General features: G+C 34.6%; 1 protein-coding gene and 1 long non-coding RNA gene across 10 annotated transcripts in view; one reads left to right on the forward strand and one right to left on the reverse strand.

Moving 5' to 3' along the window:
* LOC143230317 (transmembrane protein 198-like) overlaps nt 1-17997 on the forward strand; it is a 48152-nt gene extending 30155 nt beyond the window's left edge. For all 9 annotated transcript variants that reach the window (XM_076463639.1, XM_076463633.1, XM_076463641.1 and 6 more), the window contains 3 exons: nt 91-324; nt 1266-1399; nt 14975-17997. In XM_076463639.1, the coding sequence (XP_076319754.1) occupies nt 91-324; nt 1266-1399; nt 14975-15103 (497 nt within the window). In that variant the 3' untranslated portion in view covers nt 15104-17997. The remainder of the gene's footprint in view (nt 1-90; nt 325-1265; nt 1400-14974) is intronic.
* LOC143230318 (uncharacterized) lies at nt 7874-15051 on the reverse strand. The gene is made up of 2 exons (XR_013016389.1): nt 14914-15051; nt 7874-8163 (listed from the first exon to the last, which is right to left on the reverse strand). It is a non-coding gene; the product is annotated as an uncharacterized LOC143230318 (long non-coding RNA).
* Nucleotides 17998-18886: the final 889 nt, after the last annotated feature.

Genomic DNA, 18886 nt, shown 5'->3' on the forward strand with positions numbered 1-18886 from the left:
ATTTCATAAACTACTGCTTTATCTTTTTGTACTTGAATACAATTCATTATGAGACAACCAATAATTAAAATTAGAATTGGTACATCACAGGTTGTACAGTACTAGGCACAAGCATCTATGGGGGTGCAATAATAGCAGCAAGTGCAGATTATTTTATAGAAAAATTCATCATGCTGTTTTGGGTCTGGGATCGTGTTCGTGTGGCCCCTTCTCAGCCACCTTGTTGGTTTTCCTGGTTAATCCTTGGGATCTGGCCCTTCATGGTTCTAGTAGGTGGACTAACTCAATGGAAAATCACTGGCCGAGGCATTCACCATGAAGAAAGTAAGTGTTTATTTGTGAGAAAAGAAAATCACAGGATGATGAAAATGACTGTGGCCTTATTTTGTGATTTAGGTGTTTCATTGTACATTTAATGTAGTAATTGGACACTTAGCAGTTAACTTTAGCAAAGTTCTGTTCATTTACAATGGGACAAATATTTCTTAACACAGTTTACACTGTTGCTGAATGTCCTATTTAAAACAAACTTATCTTAATACTCTAAATCTTTCCCTCTTTTTTTAATCATTGATTTGTCATTTTCTTTAAAAGATTTTCATTTTTATAATTTGCTTGATATAAGGTCTATGAAGAATTATCTATGACACATTGATTAATTGATTGAGATGAATACTGCATACTTCCTTAGCATAAGAAGCAAATGTATGAAGTAGGACAACATGTTTTTTTTAGTTTTTGAAAAACACTGAAATAGTGCTGTAAACCAGATCATAATAAAAAAAGTGTGTTTAAAACTGTTATTTATATATGTTTAGTTATACCGTGGGTTCATTATTCTTTTCCAGTATTTTGGTACTAATGTTAATGATTTGGTTGTCTTTTGTGAGACAGTAAATAACTGTGCATATTTTATGGGTGACACCTATTTGTTGAATTAGAAGGTTTATTAAAATAGTCGAGCTATATATTGATGGTAAAAAGTAAAAATTCTGTTAGTTGATTTTTAATATGATAAAACCTTGTGATGTTTTAGCTCCAATTTTCTGAATTATCTTATTTCCTCAACATCTGGTATTAGCACTTGTTCAGTGCTGTCCACAAAGTACCAGACTTTGTTATTTGGCATGTCATGTATTTGTGTCTCAACTGTTGTGGTTTTGTAATATTTTTTTATGTATCTAGTGTTACTTGAAGCAATGTTTCAATGACTTGCAAGTTAACTACACAAAAATTGCTCTGATAAAGCCTTTGTATTTACACAGTGAGACCTAGCAGAAAAACAAGACAAGTCAGTCTTCAAAGAATCAGACGAGAAGAATCTAGAGCAGAGCAAAGACAAAGGAAGTATCGCTATTTATATCAAGTGAGAACAGCACATGGAGACGTAATTTCTCAGGTATAGGGATGCTTTTTTTTTTTGTCTTTAAGTTTTAAAAGATTGAGTCACACAAGTAACATGACAAATTTCAACTCTATGAAGCATACTGAAGTTTTCTTATTATGAGATGAAAGTATATATTCATGTATAATCAAGTTCATATGCTACAGTTTTAAACTGATGCCTAGATGTATTTTTTGTTGAATAAGCAACTAACCAAATCATCACAGTTTTACAAGGTTCATTGTCATATGTATGTATTAAGACTTATGCAGAACACTGACTCATCTTACTGGAAGGAGTTTTAATATCATTTCTGTATCTTTTGATAGTTAATATCAGAAGTGCTGATTCTTTTTCTCTGGAGTAAGTTTTTTTTTTGTTTCGATTTTGTGTATACCATAGAATACTTCTATTTATTTGAATAATGACTGTCAAATTTGTGTCATCACTTGTTAGACTGAAATTAAGAATTCTGTGGTAATGATGTCTGCTGTGGAATCTCATCTTTGATTAAGCAATTGGTATAAAGAATTATATTTTCATGTGTCAGCTTACAATTATTTGCAGAGTAGTAAACTGGATTATCTTACAATAATGAAATGTTTCATCATCTGATTGTTTTCTTATATGATAACTAAGTTACATCTGTAATTGTTCTACTACTTTTTTCTGTTTTTTCTTGTTCAGATGTGTTTTATTTAGTTTTTAAAAGTTCATTCAACAAAAAATAGCACCTTGTCTGAAGTTAACTCACAACTATCAACATCACATTGCTATGTTTATAAATTTGTAATGCTTTTAATTAAGTACCACCATTTGTGTTTAGTGTTTAGACATGAAATATGACATGAAGTTGGCAACATACTTGAAGCCAACAGCTAGTATTTGTGGGTTTTGTAATTAAATTATATACTGGTATTTCAATACCATTACTCTCATTAACAAAATTGGCTAGAATGAGTTATGTATCTGATTTTATTACTTTCTTAAGTGTTTATTATAGATATTGGTTCACATTGCTAGTTTAATATATGTATTTTTGACTCACCTAAATTTTCTAAGCTGGCCAAATCTGATGAAATAATTAGGGTAATCTGAGATTACAACAGAAAATGTTAGCAGTAAGGGTACCCAACTGATGAAACTATACTTAGGAGAAGATCCATGGAGATTGATAGACCTTCTTCCAATAAAGAAAAAAGCGTGGTCAAAAACAGTTTGGCTCTTTCCACCCAATTCTCCTCCACCTAAATAAAAATTACCACTTTGATACAGTGGAACTGTATAAGTTTTCGTTCAGATATAGATGACATTAAGAATTTGATTGATTCTTATTTTGTGTGTCTCTCCTCATAGGAAATGTTTCTTAAACTTGCCAATGCAGTTACCTTTCAGCAGTTTTCATTGTACAGAAATGAGAGATTGTGTGATGGATGAGTGCATAGAGGGGTGGCACTGCTGGTCAATATGCTTGTGCCCACCCTGTCTTTGCCACTTGATACACACTTGGAGGCCACAGCTGTCCATCCCTCCTTGGATCTTACCATCACTGTTTATTCTCTGTCTCCTGGGGAGACCTATGATTGGTCAGACCTTGATGCCCATTGATCATTTACTGTGTCCCATTTTAATCCTGGAGAATTTTATTGGACATTGTCATTGGTGATTGACACTGTCTACCTCATTTGTGTTTTTAAATTGTTAAGGTCCTTTGGCCTTTTTAATTCTACTTAAGCTTTTAATTTCAAAATTGACCTTTGTTTTGTTTTAACATGATTTCTTTTTACATGTTTTAATAATTTTTCTTTTATTTTTATTTTTACCGGCTGTTTGGCATGGATAGCCTAGTTGCTTCGCACCAATAAATGCCAAACTACAACTTTAAGCACTTAATTAAGCCTGTGCAGATATATATATATAGGCCTGCTTGACTAATTTTAGATTTAGTCCTAATCCTTTATGCATATGGTATGAGAAGCAAGTGAAATTATATTTGTAACAATGTAATAGATATAAATCTAATGTAGAGGTCTATTAGTGTCGTACATTTTCAATTAAATTAGCCAGTTTTCCTCTATAGACATGTAAATAACACGTGAAGAAATTTTACTTTGGCTTAGTCTTCATTCAGTTGTAGTTGCAGGATGAAAATATGGATCTAATAATATATTCTTTTTAATTAAATCTTTGTCTTGCTGCCTAGGTCTAATTTTTGTGTATTTTACATTTTGTTCTTTTTGCTCTGTTTGACTTTATTTCCTTTTGACATGGTTAATTTTCAACATAATTATTATATTTGTTGTCATCAGTTCCTTCAAGTTGCTTTTTCTTCATTTGTGTTTGATCTTAACTTTCCATTGTATGAATTCTGAAGTTCGTGCTACCACTTCAGGTGTTACTGGCCTTAGGTTCAGGTGACCCAATGACAAATTTATTTGTTTTATGTATTGGGATATCAAAGCCTTCTCCATGGCTTCCACTAACACATCTGAGCCTTTGCTGGTTGACAAAGAATTTGTTTGTTTTCTGTCTCCAGTGTTTGCTTATCCTTAGCATTCCTGTCTTGTGGTGTCCTCTAAGCCTAATTCAATCTTTACAGAGTTATGTCTCAAGTTTGTGATATGTTATCTACCCAATTTTTCTTATTACATTTAGTTTTCCTTTTACCCTAATATTTAGGTTAATGCTGCACCCCCACCCATCCTTGGGACTTCAGCTTCTTTTGCCCTTTCTTCCCTTTGGGCTGTTTATCACTTTTATATCAGTAGTCCTTAGGTTTCTCATTACTTGTTTGAAGAAATGGCTTCTTAATTATGTCTTTCTCTTAGTTTTCCTTATGTGGTTTCTTTGTTGTTGGGATATTAGCAATTGTGATGCTATATTGAATCGAATCCATTACCCTCAATTTATCTTAGAATCTTCAGTAGTGTCCCCTTTCTATATTTTGTCTTTGTAAAGTCCCAGAATTTATCGAACCTTGGGTGTCATTAGCCCACCTACTTTTCACCCTTATAAATATCATAGCTGTTTGTCTCCATTGGAATTATCAATTGCCTCTATCCCCCCCCCTTGCAAAAAAAAGTCATCACCTCTGGTTTATTCTTTCCTTCCTCCTTCAGCACTCATGTCTGACTAACATTTATCTGAAGCATTTGGTAATTTCTCATGGAGCAATAGAACCTGTTCCCATTCTTCCTGGAGATTTTTTACCCACCTTTTCATTGTCCCCATAACAACTGGGGGTTTGGCTGTTGATAATCCATCGTTCTCATTTCAACCTCTTCATATCAAAATCCATGTTCACCTTTGGTTTCTTCTTACCCTGTGATAGGTATTTTCTTCTTCGTTGTGGATATTATCCATGGAAGTCTCCAATGCTTACCTTGTGTGAGTATCTCTTGCTCATCAATTTGTCCCACTTTGGTTGGGTAATTCATTTCAGACCTTCCTTTTGGACTTGCTTTGATACCTTGTATATTTTATTTTCTAGGCTTTTGCATATCATTTCCATGCTCAGATACTGCTTTGTTTTATTATTATTATATGGCTGGCTGACATCTTGTGGCTCCTTCCAAACTGGAACCAACTACTTTTACTTGGCAGCTATTTTCTGTAGGGGTTCAGAGGGGCCAGGTTGGTTATTATGCAGATGCCCTTCCTTTGATCAACTCACTATCTTGTCCAATTGTAGGTCTTTTTTTTTTTTTATCCAGATATCTTCCAAACTGTGCTTTCTGGTTTGTGACTTTGTTTAATGAAATTTTCATCGACCAACCCCTCTTGTTTCAGTCACTTATTGTTCATGAGCTTCTATTGTTTCTGGGGATTTAGTCTTTCATGACATCACTGGTTCCCCTCATTTATGCCCATTGCAGTCCTTTTGAGGGACATTTTATGAGTGAGGCAGGATCCTCTTTCTACCCCCATTTTCCTTCCTCCTTCCCTGTGGGACAGTCTATATTGGTGGCTGTGTGAAGCCCGTATATCAGCAGGTTTGCTTCTTCCTTTCCCATGTCTGAATCTGCATCTTTTCATGGATTCCTCTCTTTAGGTGTGGGGAGTATGGGTCAATCACAGATTTCTGGAAGTTATTTAATATTTACAGTATAATTTGTAGTAAATTTGGTTAAATAACATACTAATAACTAGATATATATAGTAATTTTGGTAAATAAAAGACGATAAAAGTTTTAACTTGCAGTTTAGTGATGTAAATTTAACTATTTGTTTGTTTTTACTTTTGCACAAAGCTACTTGAGAGCTATCTGTTAACAATAGACTACTGGTTTTTGGTGTTAAGTATTTATTTTCAAGCTACAAGAGAAGTGTATACTGTGGGGAATGGCAACAGGATTTCAAGAGCTGAAGTATTTACATGCAAGGGATACATATGTTAACAAAGGTATTCAGGAAGTTGGAAGGAGTGCTGTTGGAATAAAAAGTAGTGAATTTAGTTGTAGTCAGCTTATTCTGTTATGCACCAAATTTAACCCCTTGGCTTCTTCAGATGAGGAACTACTGGAGGGAAGGAAAACACAAGAGATGAAGAAGGATGTAGATGATAAGGAGGTTATAGGTTATTCCTTGACAAGATATGTAAATATAATAATCTGTGGGGTAAACAGACAGAAGAGAATCTGATTTATGTTAGCAAGAGGCACAAGTGGAGAATATAACTGACAGGGCAGGAGATACAGTTTTAATGGTGTATGTAGGGGAAAGGTTGATCAGAGAAGCTAATTAATTAGTACAAAGGGTTCATAAAGGCATTTAAAGAGAAAGGCCATAACATAATTTTGTCAGGGATACTTCTCAGAATTAACTGTGGGGATAAAGTTAAAGTAGGTCATTAGAGCTAAATTCTAGGTTTAGGTTAGTATATAAGGATGAGCAGATAGGCTGGTTTGATTTGTGGGACCAGTTTAGTAGAAGAAAGGGTCTTTTTGGAATGTATGAATTGCATTTAAATAGGGTAGGAACTTGCTTGTTTGCTTATGCTATTAATTCTGCTGTAAGGGAAGCTTTAAATTATGACTAGACAGTGTTGAAGGCTGACAAAAACCAAATGCAAAAAGAATAAGGAACAGAAAATTATTGCATAGGAAATAACTATAGAAGTAATTATGAGAATAAGTTTAATTGTTTGTATTAATGCTAGAAGTACAAGAAATAAAATAGATGACTTTTGAGCATTAATAGGAACAAAGGATTTTGATGTAATGTGAATAACTGAAATATGGTTAAACAAAATATTAAAGAGGGGCAGGAGTGACTTTATGTGTAAAATGCGAGTTATATCCTGTTGAAGTTGAGGATATTAAAGATAATAACAATGGGATTGAATTCATATGGGTTTCTATTAGTAGATGTAAAGTGGAAAGGCTTTTAGTGGGAAATTGTCACAAACTACTAGATGATATTGATGAAATTAGTGAGAAACTTTACTTTGGGAAATGCTATAGCACTTGAGAATGATTGCACAAGTGATCAAAATGTCATCCCTGTAATAAAATATTTTCAAAAGTATTCCCTGAAAGTGAAATTACTCATTTTTACGTGGGAAAGACAAAATATCATGCTTAGATATACATGGATTAGCTATACGTTTTGCTTCCAAACTGAAGCAGGAAGTCCAGAAGTCTGAGAAGAATTTTTTTTTTTTCTCTTTGATAAGAGCTTGAACAAATCCATCAAGATAAAACAGTATAACATTCATGCTTTGGGAATGAAAAAAGAACATTCACACAAAATATATCAAATGAAAGTTCTTAAAACATGGTACTGCCACTATTCTGTTTCATAAGATGTTCCCTATAATCACAACTCTCAGTTCTAAGAATTTATTGTGAATATTAATGTACAACTCCAGTATTAATTGAAAATAACATGAAATGTTATCGACTGAAACTAATAAAGTCAATGTAAAATAACATTTGTTGCATGTTGGATCATGTGGATTACACACAATTCACAATACTTTTTAAAATAGGTGGAAAGTACATAGCAGGAAGTTTGAAGAAAAACTACTAAATTTCTGATATATTTTTTCAATGAAGCTTCCAGCAATGACTGATGTCTTCAAAAATGCAATTGGATGCTTGAACCTTCCACCAAAGTTTTGTACACACCTATAGCTGGAGAACATTAATATTGTAGATCAGTGCTTGTCCCTGCTACCTCATCTTAAAATGTGTGGATATGCAAAAAAGGAAAAAAAACAACTCAAATTACAGTGTTCGTGAAACTGATAATTCTCATTTTTCATCTTCAAAGCAATTTTTTTTTCTCAGTTGCTAGAAAAACTGAAACTTTTCTGGAATAACTACATGTAATAAACTGATGTTATTTTTTATAGCTGCAGATCTCTTTAGTTTTATGATAAGATTATTATTAGAAAGAGTTTTCACTTCAGAACAACTAGAAAACACAACTGGTACCTTCAAAAATTGATACTGGTTTTGTTACAAAGAATATTTTTAATGATTTAAAGGGGATTTCAAAAATTAGTGATAAAGAATTGCTAGGTTTAATCTTGAATTCAGGTAGTTCCTTAAACTTGTAGCTCTGAGAAGTATTCAGAAATCCCCCTTGACTTTTAGTTTGGTAAGGAACATAGGCTGGTTGATTCTGGAAGTAACATTGTTAAATGCAGGCAGAGTGAAATAAAGGGGTTGTGATACTGTTCTCAGGCAGTACAAAGAGTTTCTCATGACATCCCTGCAATCACCTATTTCTGAGAGAGTAGGATAGATTAGGCACCATATACTTTTATCTTCTGCCTGAAAAGAAATAATTTCAAATCATTTGCAGACTTTTCAAAACAGCAACTGTCAAACAAAAAACTCTGGAACGTTGACTTTATTGTCAAAGAATTCAGTTACCTTTTAACACTACCACATAAGATATAAAAATACTACTACCTTTTCACCATATAAAACATTATTTACCAATACTTGTATAATATTTACATTTGAAAATATAAGTTCGTTTGCAGTTTCTTGTAATTCAGTGGAATGGTCCTTGAAATTTTTAGATGGTCATAGATAAGTTAAGATATTTCATTTCTGCGTAAGTGAAGGAACTGTCATCTTATAGTTGGTGCAGTAGAGAACTGAATTAATATAATAAATCTGTTGTCACATCTTTTCATTCTTTGTAAGGTGGTAAGTTGAGTTATTTGACTAATGAAAGCTATTGTGAAATCTTTGCATTGTTTGTAAAATGAATTATTTTACTACCATAAGAAATGACAATTTGATCCTCAGGTAAACTGACTCATGTGATAGTAAAGTGTGTAATCACTCAAACAGATTTTTATGTTTTTCTATAAATTAATGATTCAACTTTTTATTATAAAAGTGATTTGTTGTCTAGAAGACATACTTGTTTTAATTTTTTTTGTACATGTTGATGTGTTTAGTATAAATTTGTTGTATATATGAAAAAGCTAAGAATATGTGTTTACTGACCAGTTACTTATTGCACCTGCATCCTCATGGTCTCTAAATTACAGTATCTAACTCTGTATGCCACTACTTCTGGTATTGAATCACCTTTCAATTCTGCTTGATGTAATACATTATTCTGATTGTATCTTTCAAATATGTTTAAATTTCTATTTATTCTACTGTTAGTGTATTGTGTCTACCCTTATTTAATTAAAGATACTTTTAAAATAGAATAAACTAAACAATGCTTTCTTTCTGTGTGAAAGAATGTGTGGAGAAGTTTAATTTTATAAGGTTAAGGAACAATTTCTGTCACTTTTGCACATTATCTTATAATTCATCCCATCGGTGTGGATTCTTGTACGTGGTGAGGGGGACCTCCCAGGGAAAGCTCTGTTCTTTCAGTTTACCTCCTCTTGGATCCACCCACATGTTTGCCATGCATGGCAACCTGTGAAGGGGAGGAGAGGATTCTGGTGGTTGAGGGGTCCAACCTGAACACACCACTTTGGCCTTGAATTCCTGTAGACGGGCTGCCTTGGGGTGGCCCCCCCTTGGGTCAAACGGCTGGTCCACTCGGGCTAGGGTCAACTAAGTATCAGTGTTGGATGTTCTCAACAGGTGTTGTGGACATTGTATCTGATGCTGGTGTTTGGGTATAGTGCTCACAAAACCCTGGCATTGCTGCAGTGTCCCTGTTTGACAATGTAGTGCATCCCCTCATATGGTGCCATGGAGGGCAGGGTCAGTGGGCACCAAAATTTCACTCTCTTTATAATGGATACTCCAATTAAAAATCTTAATAAAATAGTGAAAAAACAGTCTATAGGTAAATGACCATGTCTTGAAAATTCTGAGCAGCAATCCTCACCATCTGTACCACCTGTTGTACCTCATTTTCTTATATTGCATTCACTTTCAGACAAACCTCTAGGGCAAATGTCTCCCTTTTTCATTCAGAAGGGACTTGCTGGCTCTCCAAAGTCAGTAAAGAAACTTTGATCTGGTGAGATATTGGTGGAAACATCCACATCTCAACACAGTGAACTCCTCTTGCAAAGGGAATTGGGTATATATGTATTGAGGTGATTTCCCGTGCTACTTTGAATTCATCACGAGGAGTTATTGTTGAGAGGGATTTGAAGAACATCTCAGAGTCAGACTTTCTCCACCCAAGGAGTTTCTACAGTGAGGCGTATATCCACTCACAAAGATGGAATTATGGTACCAAACAATGTCCTCATTCTCACATTTATGTCATCAGGTCTGCCTGCCACCATCAAGGCAGGTTATCTTAATTGCAGATTATGGCCATACATTCCAAACTCTCTCCGATGTTTCCAGTGTCAGCAGTTTGGTCACCCGAAGACATCATGTCGTGGTTCTTTGACGTGTGCTCGTTGCAGTGGCAAGGACCATGATGTTTAAGAGTGTGAAAGAGACCCTAAATTGCATCAATTGCAATGGCTCTCACCTGTCCTACTTTCATTCTTGCCCTATATGGTTGGAAATAAAAGAGGTGCAATGTTTGAAAACGATTCATAACATTACTTATCCTCAGGCTCGAAAATTGCTGTCCACCACCTCATCTCGGATGTATTCTGCTGCACTTCGTTCCACAACTACAGTGAGAGTGCAGAAAGATCTCTCTGTGCCTCCAAAAGAATCATTCTCCAAAGAAATGAAAAGTCTTTTGACCTCCATGGTTAAAAGCATTGATGAATCAACTTCAACACCTATCTCTGTTCTGTACTTGCATTCCAACAAACCCCAATATCCACATTCTTTGATTCCTGGTACAGGCATTTTCTCAGACACATCTTCTCCCACCCCAAGATGCAAAACAATCATTCGTTCACATCCTCAGTCACTGGAATCCCTTTTCAACAGCAAAGACCTGCCCAATCGATCCAGGGCAGGATCCATGGAGGTCTATAAACCTCCCTTGAATAAGGACTGAGGAAAAAAATATGTGGTTGTAAACAGAAGGGTTCTCCACCCAATTTGCCTACACGTAAATAAAAATGGCCATCTTGATACAACAGAATTGTCAAGGTTTACGTTCTAATCTGGATGACATCAAAACACTGATTGCTTCCTACCATCCTGTATGTCTTTCCTTACAGGAAACATTTCTGAAACTTGCCGATACAGTAACCTTTTGCAGTTTTCCACGTACAGAAATGACAGGCTGTGTAATGGATGAGTGTATGGAGGGGTGGCACTGTTGGTTTTTCAGCATGTACCCACCCTGTCTTTGCCACTCAACACACTGTTGGAGGCAGTAGCCATCCATGTTTCCTTGGGTCATACCATCACTGTTTGTTCTCTCTGCCTGTCACCTGGAGAGACCTTGATTTTTCTTGTTGAACAGTTGTCATCTCCCTTTTTAATCCTGGGGAATTTAGTGGACATCATCCCCTCTGAGGAAGTGCTGATATTGATAGGAGGGGTCGCTCTGTAGAGTGTATGCACTCTGATCACAACCTTTCTCTTTTCAATACTGGCTCTTCTACTTGTTTCAATGCACCTAGTCAGTCCTTTACTGCTGTTGATCTTTCAATTTACTCCCTTTCATTATTCTCCTATTTTTCATGGAGGGTTGACAATAATCCACGAGGCAGTGATCATTTTCCTATAATCTTGAGAGAGACTGGCCATGGTTGATGCCCGTGTGCCCCGGTGGAAGCTGGATCAGGCAAACTGGCCCTCTTTCACTGCTTTCGCAGAACTTGATCCTGCCATCTTCTGTAAGCCATCAATAGAAGACAGTGTGGCAGCAGTAACTGACTGTATTAAGCAACTGCTCAATGTATTCCTAAAACCTCGACACGTTTTCCACTATATCCTCATCCATGGTGGAATCCTGCCTGCCACATGGCACTGAAGACTCAAAAATGGGCCTAAGATACTTTCTGTTCATATCCCACACTCTTGAACCACATTGCTTTCTAGCGGGCCCATGCACATGCTTGGTGGGTAAGCTGTGAAAGCTAGGAGGAATTTTGGATTAAGTTCACAACTGGCATATCTTCTGTCACCAGTTCCAAAGTCATATGGGACAAGAGTCGAAGGTCAGTGGGCAATATAGTTCTGTCCCTCTCTTGATCTTGCTCTCTGATGGCCAGGAAGTAGTTGATACACAGAGCACTTCTGCTTCTTCTTCCACATTCTTAGCCATCAAGACTCAAGCAGAGCAATCACCTCTTTCCTTCTTAGTTGATTGTTTGTATGACTATAATCGTCCCTTTACACTGGTGGAACTCAAACTAGCCCTTCATCGGTTTGACCTGATGATATACACTATGGCATGCTGCACCATCTATCTCTTGCTATTCTTCTGATTGTTTTTAACTGGATCTGGCAGGAGAATGTTTTTCCTGATGCCTGGCACCAGGCTACTGTCTTACCTTTCTCTAAGCCTGGGAATGACCCCAAGATTCCTTCAAACTACCGTACAATTGCTTTGACGAGCTGTCTGTCTGAGACCTTAATGAGGATCGGTTAATGCTCATCTTGTTTGGTTCCTTGAATCAAATGACCTCCTCTTGCCCACCCAGGGTGGGTTCTGACGAGAGCACTCCAGCATGGTCTCCCTCATTTGACTTGAAACATCAATCAGAGAAGCCTTTCTCAAATGACATCTTGTATCAATATTCTTTAACATTGAGAAGGCTTATGATACAACATGGAGGTATGGCATTTTGCAAAATTTCCATGTATATGGGTTACATGGCCATTTGCCCATTTTTAATGGACAGGAGATTCCAAGTTCCTGTGAGTTTGACACATTCACGTTCTTTTCTACAGGAATTGGAGTTCCTCTGGGCTGTGTTCTGAGTGTCACACTTTTCAGTATAAAAATTAATGCCATCACTGAACAATTCCCTCCCACTGTTGCAAATGGGCTCTATGTTGACGACTACCATATCTCATTTCAGTCATTGAACATGAGGTATATTGAGCGGCAGCTACAGGCTGCCCTCAGTTGTTTACTGAAGTGGACCACAGCAAATGGCTTTAACTTCTCTCTCTCTCCCCCCAAAACCGCTTGCATGCACTTTTGCTGCCAACAGGGTATTCACCCTGGTCCTGAACTTTGTATCGGTGAAGTTGTGCTGCCTGTGATCCCTGTGACAAAGTTCTTGGGGCTTATCTTTGACCATAAGCTGACCTTTATACCACACATCAAGCAGCTGCAGGTCAAATGTACGAGATCACTGAACATCCTCCGTGTCCTCTCTTCCACCACTTGGAGAGTGGATCGACGTTCTATGCTAAATATATATCATGCTCTTATTCGATCAAAACTCAACTATGGATCACTGGTCTGTGGCTCTGCACGGGGGCTTTCTGCACTTCCTCAGTTCGAAGCTCATACATAGCCTCATGAACCTTCTTTGCACCTCTGCCGTTTGCAATTGTCTTTACTATATGCTTCAAAACTTCGTTCCTTACCAAAGCATTCCACCTTGAACATCTTTCGAACCATCCTTCCATTTCTATTTATACAGATGATTCGAAATCAGGTGACTGTGTGGGCTATGCCATGTTTTGTTGTGGTACGGTGGTTGCACGCAGAATCCCCTCTACAGCTTCTGCGTTCACTGATGAAGTGTACACCATTTCTCTTGCCCTGGATCACATAAAAGCTAAGCAGTACTCATACTGCACTATTTACATTGACTCAGTTCTCTATTGGCCCTAGAATTGCTTCACGTTAGTTCACACCCTGTTATCGTCAATATTCAAAACTGACTGGCCCATTTCTCTTTAACATCTACTTCTATCCATTTTTTCTGGATACCAGGCCACAATGGTATTCATGAAAATGAGCTTGCAGACACTGCAGCTAAGTATATCTGCTCTGGCACTATCATTGCTGTGCCTGTTCCATACATGGACTATGGTCCTGTATTCAAGGCTTGGCTTCGTGCCTGCTGGCAGTCAACTTGGAATTAGCAACGCGAAAATGAGCTTTTCCAAATAAAACCTTTTTTTGGACGTTGGTCGTCTTGCTTCCGTAAGGATCAGAAAGAGGAAGTTGTTCTAACTAGACTAAGCATTGGTCACAATTTTTTAACTCGTCCTTTTCTTTTATCTGGAACTGATGCACCAGTGTGTAGTTTGTATAACTCTCAGATCACGATAAGCCACATTTTACTTGTCATTGTTATGACTCTCAACGATGGCATCATTTTAAACATGTTCTGTCCTAAGGTTTGTCCATAACATTAGACTGTTATTGGTGATGATGACACTGTCCACCTTGGTAATGTTTTTAGATTTTTAAAGACCATTAATCTTTTTAATGGCATTTAAGTTTTTTAATTTATACACTTCACCTTTTCATTGTGGCTCACCTTTTAAAAATCACAGTTTACCTAGGTTGATTTGAAATTAGAAACTGGCCGATAACTCGAAACCAGGACTGGAAAGGCCATCTTCAGGTGACTAGCGCTGCTGTTTGAACTACTTGTTAGTCATCCTAGCTAGTTATTATTATAATTTTGCTACACATCTTTTAAAACCTTTTAAATACTTTCCTTTTTGAAAATGGTTATAATGTCAAATAACTCAGAACCCAGACTGGAAAGGCCAACTTCAGGTAACTGATGGTGATTTTTGTACTTACCTGTTAGTCTTCCTGGTGAGTTATGATAATTACAGTTACACTACAGAAAGTCTTTTACAACTTGAATTACTGTAGTTTTTCTCTTAACGTTGTAGACTAGATGTGAATATTGGTTTTAAGCTATTTATGTGTTTTTATACTTTGTTTTGTTTTACCTTAATTTCCTTTTATGAATTTTACTAAATTTACTTTTAACTTTTTTACTGGATGGTTTGGCACAGATAGCTTAGCTGCTTTATGCCATAAAACACTAAATCAACCAACCAACCTATAATTCATTGCCAGAAAATTGTATCTGTTTTTCTGATTTGCTATTCATTAATTTTTCCCTAATCAGTCATCAAACACTTTTCTCTGACCTTTTAAATGTTATATTTTTAAATATAAAGTTTGTATCTATAAATGATAACTAAGATTCTTAATAACCCTAGTAAACAACCACTTACCTGCATGTACTTTTTATATTCTCTTGGTGACTGAGGGTGTGTGTGCATTATTATTTTACAGAGCTACATCCAGAGTCTTCAGACTAAAGTCTGCCCTCCTGATGATAGCCTAACAACAATCCACTCAGACTTGACACGCTTAACTGCTCCTTCAGCTAGCACCACAACCACACTGAGTCAAGTTGCTTGATATACACATCTGGAAAATAGAGAAATCAAGTATGAATCAATATTTGGCTTTGATGAGTAATGAAAACTAGAATAATTAGGAAAGATCCAGCTGAACACTTCTAGAAACTTTGTTTTATATCCAGAGCCTTTAGGTAAATGATATGATGGAGAGAATAGATTTTGAAATTCATGTAGACTTGTCATCTGTATGCAAGCCTTAAACATTTATGGCAATAGCCATTTAGTAAATAATGTGAAATGAAACCTGAATTTAAAGAGCAGATATTGTAGGCTACTTTGATTAGTGACAAGAAACAGGTAGCTAGTCATTAATCAGTAACAAATATAAATATTGAGTAACATTTTTTACTTTAATGTCTCATATAACTACAAACCGAAACTTTTTTTTTTATCTAATGTGTCTTGGTAGCTTCAACATGTTTGATATATATTTTAATTATCATGAAAAGACATCCCTTTGCTCAGTGGACAGTGATCAAGACACCTTCAGGTTAAATTTTTGGTGTTTCGTTTCTGTATTTTTTTTGTACAATAATATTTTTTAATCAATACTTTAAAAGTCTGTAGGAAGTCAAATATTTTCTCAGGTATAAGATTTTATCAACATCATATTTCAAAATTATTGTTTAGTTTGGACTAACCACAAGTGAACAATAAAGTGTGGATTAAATAACTTGTATATTCCAGCACATGCAGAATGAAATGTAAATATATCAAATATAAGGTGTATTATAGGTAATTTTCCTGTTTAAATATTGAATTGTCCTTGATTATATACATTGTTGCTCATCCTGAAGATTTAGAATTAAAAAGAGTTGAAAAACCAAATAATTTATTGTGTACCATTGTTGAGAGCTTCCTTAAGAATATTTTATATTCTATGCAGAGTCTATTAAGATATGTTTTGACAGTGTGCAAGATTATAAGTTGATACATAAATGAACTTCTCAGTGAAACATTGGTTTCTTCCATTTTTTTTGTTATTGTTACCATTTTGTATAGCATTTGAAATCACAGTAATCACAATATGTCAATAATCACCATGTGATTGGGTTTTCATTCAAGTACTCTTTCAGTAATTATATCATGTTAGTATTTACTGCTAGTTTTATTAATTCGTGGGATTAAAGAACAGCAATTAAATTCTTAGTTGATTTTCCTTTTAGTGAAAGGTTAAAATACATTTTATATATCTTTGTTGAATCTAGTTGGGTTTTTTTCCTGATTTTACTGTAGTCCTGAACCTTATTGGTGCATCTTGTGTAGTGAAAAATTGTTCAGTGTTGTGACTGATATTTAATTTCTCATTTAAATACTTTGGATTTTTTTTATATCTTTACTGTGCTATAATATTCTATATAACTAATAATATTTGTAATTTGTTTTCAGGCTTCAGAAAGAAACTCAATATGTTTAAATTACATATAAAACAAAAGAAAGAGCTGAATTATTAGTCTTCAGTATAAAACAGTACAGTTTTGTGAAGTTTTCTGAGCACATGCTTGTTGTTGTTTTTTTGTTTAAACCTGCATTATTTGCTGTTATCTGCATATTGGGTAGAGATTACTACTTTTTCTGCTGGTGTGATTCTTTTCAATGCAGAAGCAACTTTGAAATTTCCAGGTAAATCTTCCATAGGTGCTAGAAATTTATCTTGTTAATTATATTTTAGTTATTTGTAATGTAATTAAATGTTCGCATGATACAAACAAATATTACGTTGATACAGGGCCAGAAGATGGCACTTTTAGTTGTTGCAGAAAAAAGATTTTTGATTGTAGGAAAGTTTATGAGTAATGTTTATTTAGGTGTCATTTAGTTATTGTAGATATTGTAACACAAAATGTGTAAGGTGTATCATTTATTGAGTTAAAAAATCTCTACTGTATGAAATTCACCTGCTGACTGATGCTTCATCATGTAGTTTGAAAGAATATACAGAATTGTTGTGTTCAGTATGATTTTTAAAATGACAAATCTGTAATCAAATTGTTATCAGTACTCTCAATCAGTCTGGGAATTATAGGCTATAGAAGTTATTATGATTTAAAAAATATACATATAGCTTACACTTTAATATATTGTAGAAATTTTGTGAATATCCTAGTCCTATTATAAAAATAAAATGTAATTGTCTCTTAAGAAAAAAGAGTAAAAGTTTCAGTTGTGAATTATGGATCACATAACTTTTCTCTTTTTTCTCAGGAATTCTGCCACTTATTCCCAAATTTAGAGAGAAACTTATTACATGAAAATATGTCGACACTTCAAATGCTTTTATTTTGGCTTTAAATCTCAAAAGAATCGTTTGTTGTTTTAGCTCTTTGATCTTAATAACATTTTACTTAAATTCTTTTTTCTTTTTTTTTTAATTTGACCAACCTGAAGTATTCAAAAACCTTTGGTTTTGTCACATGTCTCGGGAAGTTCTACATTACACAAGAATTTATGTATAACACTGCCAAAGTTTTCAATATATTGTGACTAACATTTTGTAAGCCCAGCAAGGTTTCTTTTGTATTTCCTTTTTCTGTACAAGTTTTTTATTGCTGGTTTTTAAACAAAAGGCCAGTAAATGTGTTGTTTAGAAAGTTGATTTAGTGTTTGATTATATGATGTGCTTATTATGAAATTAATATTGTTAGCTCTTACATATACATTTAGTGTGTGTCTATTTTAACTGTACAATTGAGTATGTTCATGCTGTATTCATTGTGATGGCAATGGTATTGTGTTTCGTATCACATTAATGTGATTCCCTGTGTAACAAGTTACCAATCAGACTTTTTCACATTTTAAATTAGGAATTTGACACTAAGTTTTTTGTAAAAAACATTCCTGTTCTGCTGTTTTCTTATTTCCATTTTTGAATAAAATGTTGTTGTTTTTTTATATTCTATAGCTGTTTTGTCTTCTTATGAGAATACAGAATTCATATTTCAAAAAAAACTTAGTATATTTTCAGGAGTTCTAAGAAATTTTTTATGGTGAATAATTATGTAAATAATAATGTAAACATGAATCGTGCATACTAACAGAAGATTTGCCCCAATTAATTAAGGTTTATTGTCTTCCCTCTTGTATTTTAACTTCTTAATGTTTAGAATAAACTACAAACTAGCATCACTAGATAATTCATAAAGAAGGAAAAAGGTATTTTTCATTTGTTTCAGAAATTGTTTGATTTGCATTCACCAACATAACTGGTAGTCAGTGCTCCACTACATTATTTCTCTGTTCTCAGTTAAAACAAGTTTGTTTTTTGTCCAGAACACGAAAAGCCATCGAGTTTCTGCTTCAGTCAGAAATATTTGGTGTTTTTCTAAAGCTCAGGTAATTTTTCAATTTTTTTTTTTCTGGCTCAATTTTTGAACATAAAATGTATATAGGACACATCAATTTTTATGTCAAGATAAATATTCTTAGAATATATAAATTATTACTGTGATATTTCTGAAGTATATAGGATTATTCAACTGAGTAGATAAGAAGAAAGAACAATTACAAAGAAAGAATTTAAAGTGAGGGAAGTTAGCATCCCTGTGGTGTGAAACCCAAATTATTATCTATTAAACTAATGATAGGATATACACAAATACCATGATAATAATTCCTATGGTTGTAATAACTTGTACATTCTTTACTTAAAATTTCAACAGCATGAGCAGTACCAAAATTGTACTATTTTTTTTAAAGATTCTCTATGTGGATGATATTCTAACATTTCATGATTCATTATTGAATGACAAAAGCTTAAATATTTAAGAGTAAATCATTTGGT

Source organism: Tachypleus tridentatus, chromosome 10, assembly GCF_004210375.1.
Source record: "Tachypleus tridentatus isolate NWPU-2018 chromosome 10, ASM421037v1, whole genome shotgun sequence".
NCBI lineage: Eukaryota > Metazoa > Arthropoda > Merostomata > Xiphosura > Limulidae > Tachypleus > Tachypleus tridentatus.